We start from the raw sequence: 16,836 nt of genomic DNA, 5'->3' as shown, positions 1-16,836 counted from the left end.
GAGACAGACACACAGTTACGATATGGTTAGACCTGGCTTTTGTGTAAAATCGGTGATGGTCATTCTACAACTCATTTTGAATTTCTCTCCAATTTTTTAATTCATTATTGGGGTAATGGCTAGGTCAGCATTTACATAATTGCCAGGTATCAGTTAAGAGTCATCCACATTGCTGAGAGTTGGAGTCACATGTAGGCCAGACTAGGTAAGGATGCCAGATTCCCTTCCTTGGACAGCATTAATAAACCAGATGGGCTTATAGTCTTCGGTCACCATTGGGCTAGCTTATTCTGAATTTAAATTCTGCCATCCATAATAGTAGGATTTGAACTTATGCCTCTAGCGTATTAACCTGGGGTTCTGGACTACTGATCCACTGACGTTACCATTATTCCACCACCTTCCCTTTTAAAAAGAAACTAGAGAGATGTGAAACTTTCTGCAGACTCCCTGAAACCAGTTTTGTTTAATGCATTCATGGGACATGACAACTCTGTTATTGGTCAGCATCCCTTTGAGTCACTTACAGTGGCAGCTCAATAGGAGTCAGCCACATTATTGTGGATCTCGAGTTGAACATAGGTCAGATTTCAGTCTCTAAGAGATATCAGTGAATTGGATGGGTTTTACAGTCATCGGTATTTGTTTCATGATCACCATTAATGGGACTAATGTTTTAAATTTCAAATTTAATAGAATTTAAGGTCCAGCTATCATGGTGGGATTTGAAGTCATATCACCCGACCATTCGCCTGAGCCTCTGGATCCCTAGTCCAGTGAAGTAATCATGTGCCTCCATCTCCCTTGATTTCATCCTAAAATCCACCTTATTGTGACCTTGGAGAACGTGAGGACTGCAGATGCTGGAGATCAGAGTTAAGAAGTGTGGTGCTGGAAAAACACAGGCAGTATCTGAGGAGCAGGAGAGTCGGGCATATGCCCTTCAGTGAGCATCATTCCTGATGAAGGGCTTATGCCCGAAACGTCCGCTCTCCTGCTCCTTGGATGCTGCCTGACCGGCTGTGCTTTTCCAGTGGCACACTTTTTGACTCTCGATATGACCTTGTCGGATATTGGCTCCAGTGCTTTGGCCGTTTATAGGGTGAAGTACAAAGGCAAAATAGGATTGCAGCTAGTTTGTAAAAAGTAAACACTGAGGGAAGAACAATATTAAAGAGCACAGGTACGGGAGGATTGTAAATAGCAGAGAAATAGGAAGAGTGAAGTTAGTTCTGCCATACACTTTATGATGGGTCAAGATGAATCTTTATGTTCTTTGAAGCTTCTCCAAGCTACTCCTTTTGTGGTCCTGGTTTGTAGATAGTTTACCTGACGCATGCTGTAAGCGGAGACTGAATGATCTGCCCAATAACAGATGAGAATGTATTGAACCAAGATTTAATCAAGTGAATCCTCTTCAAATGTGAGACTGGTCAGTACTTTTTGACCAGAGGGGTCAAGTCCAGACCAGACTTTTACTTCACACGTTCGCGCTCTGATAGACTTTGCTGGGTGACCACTGAGACTGAGATCCCAGGAAAAGATATTCTTTCCTCACTTTAACCAGGATCACTGGGACCAGTTGTTTGTTCCAGCTGAGATCAAATGTCTGCGACTGAACTTGGGATCTACTGTCCAATAAGGATTCAAGCTGCACTCTTGATGCACTTATTTGACAATCCTTTGGGCCCACCTATCACCTTCAATATCCTGTTAATTTGCAAATACTTTGAGGTGCGAATGATGGAATCCAGCTATAAAAGTCCTCAGGGGACAATCAGGCAGTGATGCTTTTAGGTATGTCCTTACAGTGTGCAGTGAACATTCATTACATTTCCATAACATTGATCATTATCAATAAAACAGGACAACCTAGTAATCTCTGCCCCAATCATAAGCAAACTGCTATCAAATTATGCTTTCTCACTGATGCACAGTTTGTGTTCACTGGGACCACTCACCTCCTGATTCCAGTACAGCCTTAGTCCAAACATGGACATAAGCTGAATTGCTTGAGTCAAATTGAATTTAGGGTGATCTGGGTGATGATTGGGATAGAATGAAGGTAGATGCGGTTGTTGGAATTCCCTGATAACCATCTCCAGCTTTGTCTATTATCTTTGGCAGCTTCATCAATGATTTCTCTTCATCATAATGCCAGCAGTTCATAGATATGTGCTTTATTCGATTCCTTTGTAATGGTTGTATTAATGGAGTTGGCTATTCCTGCAGACAGAAATACCTGGTCAGCATCCAGCCTTGGAGTGATAAGTGTCAGACAACATGCTAGACCAAATGCAGGTGATCCTCCCAAAAAGGAAAGCCTAACTATGTTCACTTGACATTAAATGACATTACTAGCAATGAGTCCCTGAACAACATCATCCTGGGTTTTGCCATTTGACCAGAGGTTCAATTAGTCCAGGCATGTAGCTACCTGAGCTGGTCAGAAGCTTGGAATTCTGTGGTAAGCACTGTTTTGGATTAGACCAGACCCCTTCAAAATATTTTAAGAAGATAGCTTAGACCCTAACTTTTTCTGGATGGGTAAAACTTCTGGCTGTAACAGGCTGCTGCTTTTAGTTTTGAGGTATTTTAGGTGTTGGAGGTGATTTCCTCGAATTCCAGGTGCAGCAATCACTGTTCTCTATGCTGTTGCAATTGTTTTGGAACTTTGGGGAAAAAAAGTCAAAACAATGGCATTTTTAAAAGAGAGAAAAGCAGACAAAGGCAGCAAGCACATGGTCTGTAAGGGAGAGAGAGAAAGAAACCCACACTGCTAACTGACACAGCTGTGAATCTGCGCAGTTGCTGCCTTTGCTGTTTGAATTCATGTATTGCTGGACATCGGAGTGCGTCCAGGAAAACTTAACAAATAGCAAAATTCACAACTGATCTTGAAGGAACAGCTTGGGAGAGGTCACAGCACAGAAACAGATAAGTAAATAGTTTTAAGTATAACCATGCTGTAAATCTACAATAGTGAGTAGAGTGGGTTCTTTCTTGATTATATGTTTTATTGTGATTTGTTTCTTGATCAAATTTTGAAAATATAAGCCTTAAGTATTAAGTTAGCCTGGAGCAATGTTTTGGAGAGCAATAAGATGGTGCTATTTTCTGGGTCTGTAGATTGGAAGGAGTACAATGGCCTTGAGGAGAGTGACATGCTCTTCTTGTTGGATGTGGGAATTTTGGGAGAGTTTAAAAGGTTACTGAGGATTATATCTGCAAAAAATGTCGTTGGTTGCAAATCCTGTCATATTGGATTGGTTGGAGTAACAGTGAGAGGCAATGAGGAATTTACAAGAGCTAGGGGCTGTGATGGATGGCAGTTATAGGAAGGGAGAAAAGCTGCAGATAGAGTCAGGTAGATGAGTTAACTCCAAGAGAGGTAGGCTGGTAGTTCAGGCGTCTTCTGTGGCTAACCCCATTTCAAACAAGTATGCTGTTTTGGAAAATGTAGGGGGTGATGGACTTTCAGAGGAATGTAGCATATACAGCCAAGTTGCTGGTATCAAGACTGGCTCTAATGTAATGAGGTGTACATTGGGTTCAAAGCCATTGATTGTATTAGGGGACTCTCGTCAGGGGCACAGACAGCAGCGAAAAATCAGAATGGTGTGTTGTCTCCCTGGTGCCAGAGTCAAGGATGTCTCAGAGAGAGTGCAAAATGTTCTCAAGGGGAGAGGGACCAGCAGGAGGTCATTGTACACATTGGTATCAAAATCATAGGAAGGGAAAAGGATGAAATTCTTAAGGGAGAATATAGAAAGTTAGGTGGGAATTTTAAAAGGAGGTCCTCAAGGGTAGTAATATTTGGATTACTCCCGGTGCTACGAGTTAGTGAGGGTAGGAATAGGAGGATAGAGCAGATGAAAGTGGGGCTGAGGAGCTGGTGCATGGGAGAAAGGTTCACATTTTTGGATCATTGGAATCTCTTCTTAGATAGAAGTGACCTAGATTTGCTAGAGCTGCTCAGGACGATTTAAACTAGTGGGGGGAGGAGTGGGTTGGGGAGGTGGGACCCAGAGAGATAGTGAGGAAAGAGATCGATCTGAGACTGGTACAGCTGGAAAAAGGAGCGAGTCAAACAGTCAGGACAAGCAGGGACAAAGCAGAGAACAAGGTAGGACTGATACATTAAACTGCATTTATTTCAATACAAGAGGCCTAACAGGGAAGGCAGGTGAACTCAGGGCATGGTTAGGAACATGGGACTGGGATATTATAGCAATTACAGAAACACAGCTCAGGGATGGACAGGACTGGCAGCTTAATGTTCCAGGATACAAATGCTACAGGAAGGATAAAAAGGGAGGCAGGGAGGGAGTGGAGTTTTTGATAAGGGATAGCATTACAGCTGTACTGAGGGAGGACATTCCTGGAAATACATCCAGGGAAGTTATTTGGGTGGAACTGAGAAATGAGAAAGGGATGATAACCTTATTGGGATTATATTATAGACCTGAAAATGTGTTGCTGGAAAAGCGCAGCAGGTCAGGCAGCATCCAAGGAGCAGGAGAATCAACGTTTCGGGCATGAGTCCTTCTTCAGGAAACGTCGATTCTCCTGCTCCTTGGATGCTGCCTGACCCGCTGCGCTTTTCCAGCAACGCATTTTCAGCTCTGATCTCCAGCACCTGCAGTCCTCACTTTCTCCTTGTATTATAGACCCCCTAATAGTCAGACAGAAATTGAGAAACAAATTTGTAAGGAGATCTCAGTTATTTGTAAGAATAGGGTGGTTATGGTCGGGGATTTTAATTTTCCAAACATAGACTGGGACTGCCATAGTGTTAAGGGTTTAGATGGAGAGGAATTTGTTAAGTGTGTACAAGACAATTTTCTGATTTAATGTGTGGAATCCCTACCAGGGAAGGTGCAAAATTTGACCTATTCTTGGGGAAATAAGGCAGGGCAGGTGACCGAGGTGTCAGTGGGGAAGCACTTTGGGGCCAGCAACCATAATTCTATTAGTTTTAAAATAGTGATGGAAAAGGATAGACCAGATCTAAAAGTTGAAGTTCTAAATTGGAGAATGGCCAATTTTGACAGTATTAGGCAAGAACTTTCAAAAGCTGATTGAGGGCAGATGTTTGAAGGTAAAGGGATAGCTGGAAAATGGGAAGCCTTCAGAAATGAGATAATGAGAGTCCCAAGACAGTATATTCCTGCTGGGGTGAAAGGAAAAGCTAGTAGGTGTAGGGAATGCTGCATGTCTAGAGAAATTGCGAGTTTGGTTAAGAAAAAGAAGGAAGCATATGTCAGGTATAGACAGGATAGATCGAGTGAATCCTTAGAAGAGTATAAAGGCAGTGGGAGTATACTTAAGAGAGAAATCAGGAGGGCAAAAAGGGGACATGAGGTAGCTTTGGTGAATAGGATTAAGGAGAATCCAAAGGGTTTTTACAAATACATTAAGGACAAGAGGGTAATTAGGGAGACAATAGGCTCCCTGAAAGATCAGCAGGTGGTCTTTGTGTGGAGCCACAGGAGTTGGGGGAGATACTAAATGAATATTTTGTCTAATGTGGAGAAGGACATGGAAGATATAGAATGTAAGGAAATAGATGGTGCCATCTTGAAAATTGTCCATATTACAGAGGAGGAAGTGCTGGATGTCTTGAAACACATAAATGGATAAATCCCCAGGACCTGATAAGGTGTACCCTAGAACTCTGTGGGAAGCTAGCCAAGTGATTGCTGAGCCCCTTGCTGAAATATTTGTATCATCGATAGTCACAGGTGAGGTGCACAGCCTGGAGGTTGGCTAACGTGGTACCATTATTTAAGAAGAGTAGTAAGGACAAGCCAGGAAACTATAGACTAGTGAACCTGAATTCGATAGTGGGCAAATTGTTGGAGGGAATCCTGAGGGACAGGATTTACATGTATTTGGAAAGGCAAGGACTGATTCGGGATAGTCAGCATGGCTTTGTGCGACATGGGATCTGGATCAGATGGGCCAATGGGCTGAGAAGTGGCAGATGGTTTTTAATTTAGATAAATGCAAGGTTCTGCATTTGGGAAATCAAATCTTAGCAGGACTGTACACTTAATAGTAAAGTCCGAGGGAGTGTTGCTAAACAAAGAGACTTGGAGTGCAGATTCATAATTCTTTGGAAGTGGAGTCGCAGGTGGATAGGATAATGAAGAAGGCGTTTGGTATGCTTTCCTTTATTGGTCAGAGTATTGAGTACAGTAGTTCGGAATTCATGTAGCGGCTGTACAGGACGCTGGTTAGGCCAATTTTGCAATATTGCACGCAATTCTGGTCTCCTTCTTATCGGTAGGATGTTGTGAAACTTGAAAGGGTTCAGAAAAGATTTACAAGGATATTGCCTGGGTTGGAGGATTTGAGCTATAGGGAGAGGCTGAATAGGCTGGGACTGTTTTCCCTGGAGCATCAAAGGCTGAGGGGTGACATTATCGAGATTATAAAATAATGAGGGGTATGGATAGGATAAATTGTCAAAGTCGCTTCCCTGGGGTGGAGGGGTCCATAACTAGAGGGCATAGGTTTAGGGTGAGAGGGGAAAGATATAAAAGGGACCTAAGGGGCAACTTTTACGAGCAGAGGGTGGTGCGTGTAAGGAATGAGTTGCCAGTGGAAATGGTGGAGGCTGGTACAATTGCAATATTTAAAAGGTATTTGAATGGGTATATGAATAGGAAGGGTTTGGAGGGATATGGGCCAAGTGCTCACAAATGGGACCAGATTGGGTTGGGATATCTGGTCGGCATGGAGGAGTTGGACCGAAGGGTCTGTTTCCATGCTGTACATCTCTATGACTCTGTGACTTATTTACATACTACAGTTAAAATACAAACAAAAGCAGGAGGAATTTAGAATAACTTAACAATTGGAAAATTTTTCTGAATAATAAATACAGTACCAATTACTAATCAGGTGTTACAGTATAATAACATCCCATACACAGTCCCATAACATCCCTTGGCAGAAAGGTAAATTCAGACAGGTTCTTACAAACAGTTCTCCCATCCAGGAGGAAGTAACATCAAGAACAATTTATGAGAAAGTAGCAGCTAGGAATCATTTACTGAAGTTGTGACTTTGCTGGGACCCAAACAGCTTCTGACTGCTACAGCTTAAAGTAAAACTAGTTTGCCTGATCTGTGAGAACTGGCCATTCCTCTTCCATTGTTACACCTGTTTTAAAAAAAAACCTAAAGGCCTCCTGAAGCCATCTGCAGTCGCCACTTCGTTACCTCTGCCTTTACAACCTCTCTTCAAAAAAACTCCAGGTCACAATAACTTTTATTTCAAGTGACAGCATCATCACTGCAGCTCCCCTCTTAACATGCTGAGGAAACTCCATTATCTACAAGGTGCAAGTGGGAGTGTGTTGGAATGCCCTCCATTTGCCTGCGTAAGTACAATTTCAACAACATGCCAAGGTCAACAACATGTGGGAAAAAGCAGAGGTGATTGGCACCACATTAAACATTCACTTCCTTCATTACTGGCGCACAATGGCATGTACCATCTACAAGATGTACTGCAGCAACTTGACAAACCTTTTTCAGCAGCCTCTCTCAAAACTGTGACCTTCAGGTAGAAGAACAACGGCAGCAGATGTTTGCAAAAACCATCACTGCACATCATACTATTGTGGCTTGGTCAGACCTCAACAATCATTAATCACTGATGGGTCAACATTTCAGTGCTCTGGGTGCACCATCTCCACGTGGGCTGCAGCAACTCCAAGCTCTCCATCAGCCTCTTGAGGACAGCTTAGAATGGGCAATAATTCCTAGCTTTCCGAGTGTTGTCTCTGTTTCTAGGAATTAATAAAAAAACCTGTTAAAAGTCAAACAGATGAATCCAATGGTGACATGGGACATTGCCCATGGTTTTTCACATGTTCAGCTGGAGACACCAGTCATTATCTCCCATGGAGTGGATGCTGAGCAGTTGCCACATCAAAAGTGGTGTACCCCAGTTGAGAGCCAGGCCCAGTGCAGTGTTGGCAATGACATTGAGCAGGATTCCCACAAGTTCAATGAGAATAAATAGCTGAGGTTTATTCAGAAATCGAGGTACCTCACCACAGATGGGGGAAAAAATTCCCAGAAAAGTTGGAAGATTCTAGATTTGGAAGATTTCAATTTTTGTTTTTTTAAAAAAAATGTTCTCATCCCATTTTTTTTAATCACAATTTTCTCATGAAGTCTGGTAAGATTTTTGACAGTGGGGGCATCACACAGCAAACAGTTGAGCAAACAGTCTAGAACAAGGTTCTGGATTAGTGGTGCTGGAAGAGCACAGCAGTTCAGGCTGCATCCAAGGAGCAGTAAAATCGGGCAAAATCCCTTCATCAGGCATACAGGGATCAGGTTTATTTAGTTCAGAACTGGACCTGGGATCTCCTGGCTAACAGGACAACAAACATCAGACTTGCCTAGCCTTCATGGCCTGGGAGAGGTTAAGATGCTATTTAATTTCAGAAAGAGAATCCTTTTCTTCTGTTGTTTCTTGGAATCTCTCCTTTTATGTCCTGACAGGTTAGCCCCCAAAAAATGGAAATTGTTCATGCTTGGTGGATACGTCTCTGGTTACATTGGAAGAAATTTACAGGAGAATTTCACCTTGTTTGACAATTTTAATGTGTGCATGTTAACATTGTTTACATGAACAAAAATAATCAAACAACATGTGCTATATTTCAGGCTTGGTCTTGTTAGTGAGGTCCTCCTGGTTGCAGTTTTGCTGTTTGAAGAATGTTTAAAACGAGATTAATGATTCATCAGGATTGATCCAATAAAGTGATTCTATCCAGTGGCAAAGTCAAAGGAGACAAAATATTAAAAATAGAGTCACATAATCTTTCCACATAAATGAAAGTGAAAATATGAAATTCTATTCCCAAAGGGTATGTGGGTGTTTGGATCGAAACTTTTAACACTGGAAAATGTTTGTTATTTTTCTGGTTGTCATTCATGTGTTGAGTGTCGCTGGCTGGACCAGTATTTATTTCCCCAACTTTAATTACCCTCAAAGCTGATGATGAGTTACCTTGACCCTCTGCAGTCCATCTGGTATAGGAAGGTAGGGGAGGGAGTTCTAGGATTTTGATCTCGTGACACTGAAGAAAAGATGAGTAGAGTTTCAAATTGATATGGTGTGAGATTTGGAAAGATATGTGGATCTGCACCACGTAGGCTGCAGTTAAGAACTGGTTCATCACCACATCCTTGAGGATAATGAGGAATACTGGATGGAGTTGAGGAACAGAACAGCCATGAGCTAATAGGAGTTGGAGCACTCTCTAGAAGGAATGAATGGCCCACTTGTGCAACAATGCTCAAGTGTACATAGTTAATTTCCCAAATAGGACAGCATTTGAACATCAGGCGCGGGTAGTTTGCTGGCCTCTGTTGTATTCAATGAGAGTCTTTTTTTTTCCTGTTGCACTGTCAGGTGAAGCTACTGAGACTTTCTCCTCCAAGCCCTGAGCTACATGCTACGTTTGGTGAATCATACAAAGTCTACAGGCGGTACCAGATGCATGTGCACAAAGACACTGAAGTGATGGCCTCGGAGGCAGAGGTAGCCATCTGGACTGACCTGTTAAAGCTGTGTAGTGGCATCCTAATGGTTGGGGATTGTATTTCTGTGAGAGATACCTGGGATCGCATTGTGCACTGGCATCAGGGAGCCTCTGCTACAGGTAGCAGAAAGTAGATGGCTGCTTCTTATAAACAAAAGATTCCCGGAGTACGTTACAAATAAAAACACCCTCAATTCCAATATCTTAAAACAAAACTTGAAACATGATGCAGATTATCTCCTGGGAGTTAGTATTCACATAGAATATGAACCTTTTAATCATTTTTATGTCAAGACCCTATTAGAATCCCTAAATTAGAAATTAGAATTCTTACAGTGTGGAAACAGGTCCTTCGGCCCAACAAGTCCACACTGACCCTCCGAAGAGTCACCCACCCAGACCTAATCCCCTACTCTCTGTTATCCTATATTTACCCCTAACTAATGCACCTAGCCTACACATCCCTGAACACTATATGGGTAATTTAGCACGGCCAATTCACCTAACCTGCACAACTTTGGATTCATTTGGGTCATCCAATTGAGATTGACTTCTGAATGTCATCGCTAATTAACCTTACCATTAACAGAGAAGTGAAGTCATGTGTTAGTCCACAAAATTCAAGACCTAAGTTGTTTGCTATTGTACCACCAATTTTGTCAGAGTTTTATTTGTTGTGTTGCTTATTTCTTTTCAACAAAATTGCCAAATGCTTCTGTAGGGTTTTATATATGATTTCATCTTCAATTCTTCCAGGATTCTTTTAAGTTAAACACAAAATCCAAATAAACTGGAATAATCCAATTATGCAGCCTGTATAATTAGTGTCCACAACTCATGTTTGTTATTAAAACAGTGTATGATGTCGATAAAAGGTGTCGATCCTTGTAATGATAAACAAGAGCAGACTGTAAATGCTTCCTTATGTATTGTTGAATTGACATAGCAACCAGTGAGTTTTGAGAAGATTTGTAGCTCAGGTTGAGGTTCAGGATGTAGCAACCTCATTATTTTGGGTTGGAAGGTCTGCACATGAATCTTAACCCAGTGTCCATTGACACTGGACATCCTAAAATGTTTTGTCATCCAACCACTGCCAGCTCTTACTTTGCTGAGCAGAAATTCATAGAAATCTAGACCTGGTGTTAATTTGCTTGCAAGTTATGCCAGGATTAGATCGCAAGGGAAGCTTTGCATGATGGGAAATTCTGAATTGGGTGCAAAGTTCTTTATCCTGGGATTGAGGCTTGTTGACACCCATGGCTGGTTTTGTTTTTATTTTTGGAAGGTACTGCAAAGGATCTCACAGCATTGTAGAAGCCCCCAGTATTGTAGAAGCAGGATGATGTAGCAACTGTGCACAGCTTTGTTTGATTCACTGTGTCGTGTTGTATTGTCTCTTACAGTACAGAAGGTTTTTCTGCAGCACTCCACTCGTGGTGAGTAGATTCCATCATCTGTGGCTTGCTTTCTTCCTTATCTGATAGCAACTTTGTGAATCCTCAGCAAATCGCTGGTGTTATCTGGCTGCTTGTTAATAGCTTCACCCTGGTTGTTTTGTGCTCAAGTACAAACCAATCATGAATTATGGGAAAAAAATGGAAATCCCCTCTCCGTGTTTCGTAAGTTATCAATCCGAAACTAATGAAACAGAAAGAAAAACTTCATATATGTACGTTTACATTTACAACTTCAAGACTTGTCAAAGTCTGCCTTGACATTCCAAAGAGCAACCCACCCAATCCCCATAAACCAATGTGGGTTTTTTTTTTAACCGTGCTAAGGTTTAAGGGGAAAATTCTCTCTGAAATTAGTTTATCTGTTGCAATAAAGTTAATACTTCAATCAGATAGAAGATTAACAGTTAATGCTCCGCACACAGATCAATATTAAAAACCTTAAAGCGGTTTATAGCCATACAGCCCTTCTAAACTATCCCAGGGATTATATTCCATGCAAGACTGCCCACAGACCACAGCCTCTCTTATTTATCAATTATTTTGATGGCCAAATGGCAGTCAAATATTTAGGCTTGTTTTAACCGTGTTTTTCCATGATTTCTAATAGTCCTCTGCTGTGTTTAACCTATTTTCAATGTCTGTTTTGAAGCAATAGGGGTTAGTGTTTGTAGTGGTGCAGTGGACTGAGGTTCAAGCACAATGTGTTTGGTATCCTGTTATGGGAACCTCCCTCTATTGGTTTTCTTTATTTTGCTGACAGGGGGAGGACCCAGCGGATGGACCAGACACCGGCTATGGCTCCTTCATTGAACAGTTCCTGCTAGATGGGAAAATAATAGCTCTTGGCCTGTTGGATATACTACCAGAAGGAATAAACTCCCAGTACCTGTGCTATGATCCAGATTACTCTTCCCTCTCATTGGGAGTCTACTCTGCACTCAGGTAGAAATATAGAAATAAAAATGAAGATACGGGGATGACGGGAGTACATTTTGCAGGTTAATATTTCCCACTACACTGTGTGCTCCTATAGGAAATTCAGGATTTGTGATCCCAGTTCACAACCATTCATTTTCAAACTTCAGTCAGACCACCTTGATTCCCAATCTGCGTTTCTGTTCCCACAAGCTCCATGCCACTTGAGCTAGTCTGGTTTTTCACCACTTCTGCTTTGCTAATCTAATGTGGTTTATGTTTTTTCAGTTGTGACTCTGTTTCTGGTTTGAGAAAGAAAGATGTGAGATCAAAACCATAATGGCAGATTTTCTTTCTCCCCAACAGGATATCAGAAGCCTTTACCATAATCTATGATTGTTACTGAGACTAATTTTCAATGCCAGATTTTGTTAATAGAACTTGAATTGTACCAGTTGCCATGAATTTGATGCTATGATTACAAGACATTGGCTGGGGCCACTCTATACTAATCCAGTGACATTTATTGCTACTTCTATCTCTCCATTGGTGACCGGTCAAACACATTGTTGTGTATCTGAAGTCATATGTAGACTATCAAAGGATGGCAGAGTTCCTTCCCTCTTTGAAGAAATTCAAGGGAGCACTCCCCATGTCCTCGGTTTGACAATGACATTTTTAAAAGAAAACTGATCATTATGTCATTGGAGTTTCTCAGAGCTTGAGTCACACTTGGAAAATGCTTGACTGACTGTAAAGCACTTTTTAATCCTGTGGTCCTGCAAAACACTATATAAATTCAAGTTCAGTTTTACACTGTCTGCAAGAAAGCCAGGAATTTAGTAGGACCTCTCATTTACAAAGCTCCATTTTTGTAGCAGCATAACAACTACATCAGAAATGGTCCTGGCACCGATAACAGTGAAATGTCTGGTGCTCCAACCATTCCCGACCCTGTGACATGCTGAGACTGTACGGCCTCTTGGATTTTATCATCCTTGTTAACTGTTGTAAAGTCACTTCCCCAATCCACAGTAAACCAACAAGTGACAAACAGCAGTAGGATGATAACATCACTGAACTGGGCAGATGGTGGCAGTTTGGTAATGTCATTGGATTAGCAAGCCAAAGCTCCAGAGACAATGGTTCAAATCCCACCATGGGAACTGGTGGAATTTAAATGAATTAATATATTCAATTAATACAATTGGAACATAATGCTATTCTTCATAATATTGACTGTGAAGTATTTGTTTTTAAAAAAGGAAAAGTCCTTTAGGAAGGGCAATTTACCCTCCTCACATGGTCTGGCCTTCTTCAAATTCCACAGCAATGTGCTTGATTCCTAAACAGTCTGACAAAGCCACTTAGACCCTGAGGGATGAGCAGCAAATGTTGATGGACTATCTTCAGTTTCTCTTCCATGATCCCTACGAGCTGTATTCCACTGCTGGGGTCAGCCTGAGAAGTTGGTGGGGTTCCGGGGTGTGTCTTTGCAATTGCTGAGTCAGCATTCCTTCTTCATATTCAGCTCAGTGCACTCTCCTGCTGACTCAGCAAATCCTGACTGATTCTTCTGCCACTCCCTGCCATCCCATGAAATGTTAGGTTTCTGGAAATAATTATTTTATTGTTTGGTTTGATTCCGCACTGAGTTCAAGTCCAAGAGAAAACCAATCAAGGCAGGGTTGCAAACTATCTTCAGGCTTGGACTTTGATGCAAAACTACTTATACATTAATGCCAAATACTGCTGTATGTAATTATAGATATACCAGGCTATCATCTTACATTAGATAGGAACTGATTTCTGTGTGCATGTCCATATGCTCATGTGAACCTTTCAGGGAGAATGTTTTAACTCCGTCCATACTGTGCTATTTATGCTCGGTGATGTGCGACTCTGTGACATCATCGCAAAATTGCTCCAGGATCCGAAGCCTTTATACAATTATGCCTCCCCTCTCTTGTTAATGTCATTGCAATACTGGTCTGATTATGAAACGGAGGAATTAATTTAGATTTGCAAACATTTAATGCTATTTTTAAGAATTGGAAAATAATATTTCCTGCTTTCCATTGGTAATTACACTTAGAACACACTAAACTTTGAAAAGTTTATGAGGATAGGTTTGGCCAAGATCCATTGCAGGTTAGGAGAATGAGAGTTCATCTTATTGAAACATACATAAACTCATGAGGTGATTTGGAAGGGTAGCTGCTGAAAAGATGGAAAGGGTGATTAGATTTTGGGAACCGTAGTGACTAGAGCCAGGTAGATCCTATTGATCCCCTGATCCTTGATCGGCCCAGGTTAACCACTCCAATCAGGAAACCCCTGACTGACCAGTATTAAGAGGGAGACTCGCACCAACCAACCCCACTGCCCCGTGGCTGAAAACTTCAACTCCCTCTCTCACTCCACCAAGGGCAAGCAGGTCCTGGGCCACCTCCTTCGCCAAACCTTAACCACCCAACGCCTGGAGGAAGAACAACTCATCTTCTGCCTTGGGCTCCTGCAACTACACAGGAATAATGTGGATTTCACCATTTCCCCTGCTCCTCGGATGCTGTCTGAGCTACTGTGCTTTTCCAGAACCCCACTCTCAACTCTGATTTCCAACATCTGCAGTCCTCACTTTCTCCCAATATTAACGGGGGACTTAGAATCTCCTCAGTTCAGGGAACTGACTCTGAGCTGGCTGGTCACAGCCAGTGTACTGTCCACAAGTAAATAAAGGGTGACTTGGTGACAGGACACTGGCCTGTGTGCAGTTATTTCAGGAACACATTTAAAGAATAAGGGTTTTTACATTAAACCCTGAGGTACGCCTTTATTTCCTCTAAGGCTTGTTAGTTTGTGGAATTCTCCTCCTCAGACAACAGTGAAGACTGGGTCATTAAATCTAGTCAAGGCTGGGTTAGTAACATTTTCTAGAGAGGAGTCGAGCGTTATGGGCTGGTAGACAGAAAAGTGGTTTTGAGATCACAGCCATAATTGTTCTGATTGGTGGAGCAGGCTTGAAGGGGTGAATGCTGATTCCTTTTCCTACGTTTTTAAACCATGGTACAATTTTACAGGGATGAATCTGTGCACCATTAGTGGGCCACAGTAACCAGTAACATTTTTGACATGATTTGACAGAATAGCGCAGTAACATTTGAATCCTCACCGGTGTTTGTAGCTGACCAGGAAGATGCAGAGGAAGGGGAACAGTATTTTACTGTTGACCAATGAGATATCGGCTTTAAGGAGTGGACAGTGGTTCCTGAAGCATGCTAATTAACACTGCACTTCCTACCTTCTAGGGAAATAGCACTAACTCAAAGGCTGAATGAGCAAGTTCCAAGAATGAAGTATTATTACCTGGGTCCTTACGTACACTCCTGTATTAAAGTGAAATATAAGGTAAGCACCTGTGCAAGTCTGTCTGTCTGTTTCTGGCACTGTTCAGGTTTGGAATTTGTGTTGCAAATTAACAGAATATCATTTGTCTTATGTACATCTTGTCAATGACTGAGAGGAGAACCCCCTCTGGTCTAACCACAGTAGTCCACACAGTTGTAGCTCCTTGTGTCTTACAAACTAGAAATAACCCATCATGCCCCACAAAACAAGTGACCGTCTGGAGGAGATTAAAAAGCCAGGTTAATTTCGGGGAGGTGGGGGTGCGGAATTTCACCAAATACCATTTACCGTTCCCTTCCATCTTGGTCTGATAATTCCCTGCAATAGCTACTCTGCACTTTCAGTGGATTTTCCATCTGAACTAGAAGCTGGCCCAGCTCTGATTTGAAATGAGCAACATTCCTCCATCTGAGACAGCAGCCTGTTTCCGAAGGTCACTCTTTTCTGGGGAAGGGACCGTCTTCTGAGGATCACCCTAGATCTGGCCTTGCTCACTTAAAGCTACGTGGCCCCTACATCTCCTCCTTAAAAATATTCAGGAGAAACAAATGGTCAACATGAACACCATCCATTCCCTTTGCCATCTATTAGACCTCATTGTCCAGTAACATTTTTGACGTGATTTGACAGAATAGTGCAATGATGTTAAGATGGTCAGCCAGGTGGACCTCATAGAATCTTAGAATCCCTACAGTGTGCGACAGGCCCTTCAGCCCAACAAGTCCACACCATGCCTCCAAAGAGTATCCCACCCAAACCTATTCCCCTACCCTACTACTCTACATTTGTCCCTGGCTAATGCACCTAACCTACACATCCCTGAACACAATGGGCAATTTATCATGGCCAATTCACCAAAACTGCATACCTTTGGACTGTGGGAGGAAACCCACGCAGTCACACGGAGAATGCGCAAACTCCATACAGTCATCAGAGGCTGGAATTAAACCTGGGTCCCAGGCGCTGTGAGGCAGCAGCGCTAACCACTGAGCCCCCATGCCATCGTGCTATGAGTTTCCAGATTGGGACTATGAGTTCCCAAACACCGGTGAGGATTCAAATGTTACTGCACTATTCTGTCAAATCATGCCAAATTGGGACTTCTAATCTGATCAAATCAGGGAGCCCTTGCTGACAGATTAAGAAGAGGAGTGTCAGAGGTTCTGTTCACTCTGAGAGCCGGCTCTGAGGGAGCTGCAGTAGTGCCAAGGACTCTCCACGTGTAAATGAAGGATGACTTGGTGACAGGATACCAGCCTCTGTGGAGTTATTTCAAATAGAAATACACAAAAATACCTTCCTTGGAGCACAGGGTCTACACTTCTGATATTCCAAAGAACTATGGGCAGGAGCAGGTCATTCAGGCCCTTGAGCCTGCAGTGTCATTCAATGTGATCCTGGCCTCAACTCACTTTCCTGCTCACTCTCCATAACCCTTCAACCCATTAAAAATCTGTCAATACCCTCCTGTTTCTCCTGGAA

At 42.3% G+C, this 16,836-nt stretch overlaps 1 protein-coding gene across 3 annotated transcripts in view; it reads left to right on the top strand.

The window, feature by feature from the left end:
• The window catches only part of LOC122540728 (arginyl-tRNA--protein transferase 1-like), a 66,610-nt gene that overhangs the window by 42,048 nt on the left and 7,726 nt on the right, over nt 1–16,836 (top strand). For all 3 annotated transcript variants that reach the window (XM_043676866.1, XM_043676865.1, XM_043676864.1), the window contains exons 7-10: nt 9,442–9,570; nt 10,978–11,010; nt 11,792–11,973; nt 15,255–15,354. In XM_043676866.1, coding sequence (XP_043532801.1) covers nt 9,442–9,570; nt 10,978–11,010; nt 11,792–11,973; nt 15,255–15,354 — 444 coding nt within the window. The remainder of the gene's footprint in view (nt 1–9,441; nt 9,571–10,977; nt 11,011–11,791; nt 11,974–15,254; nt 15,355–16,836) is intronic.

The sequence above is a fragment of the Chiloscyllium plagiosum genome, chromosome 35 (assembly GCF_004010195.1).
Source record: "Chiloscyllium plagiosum isolate BGI_BamShark_2017 chromosome 35, ASM401019v2, whole genome shotgun sequence".
NCBI lineage: Eukaryota > Metazoa > Chordata > Chondrichthyes > Orectolobiformes > Hemiscylliidae > Chiloscyllium > Chiloscyllium plagiosum.
Note: the sequence above shows the minus strand (reverse complement) of the source record. Positions and strands in the feature narration are given on the sequence as shown.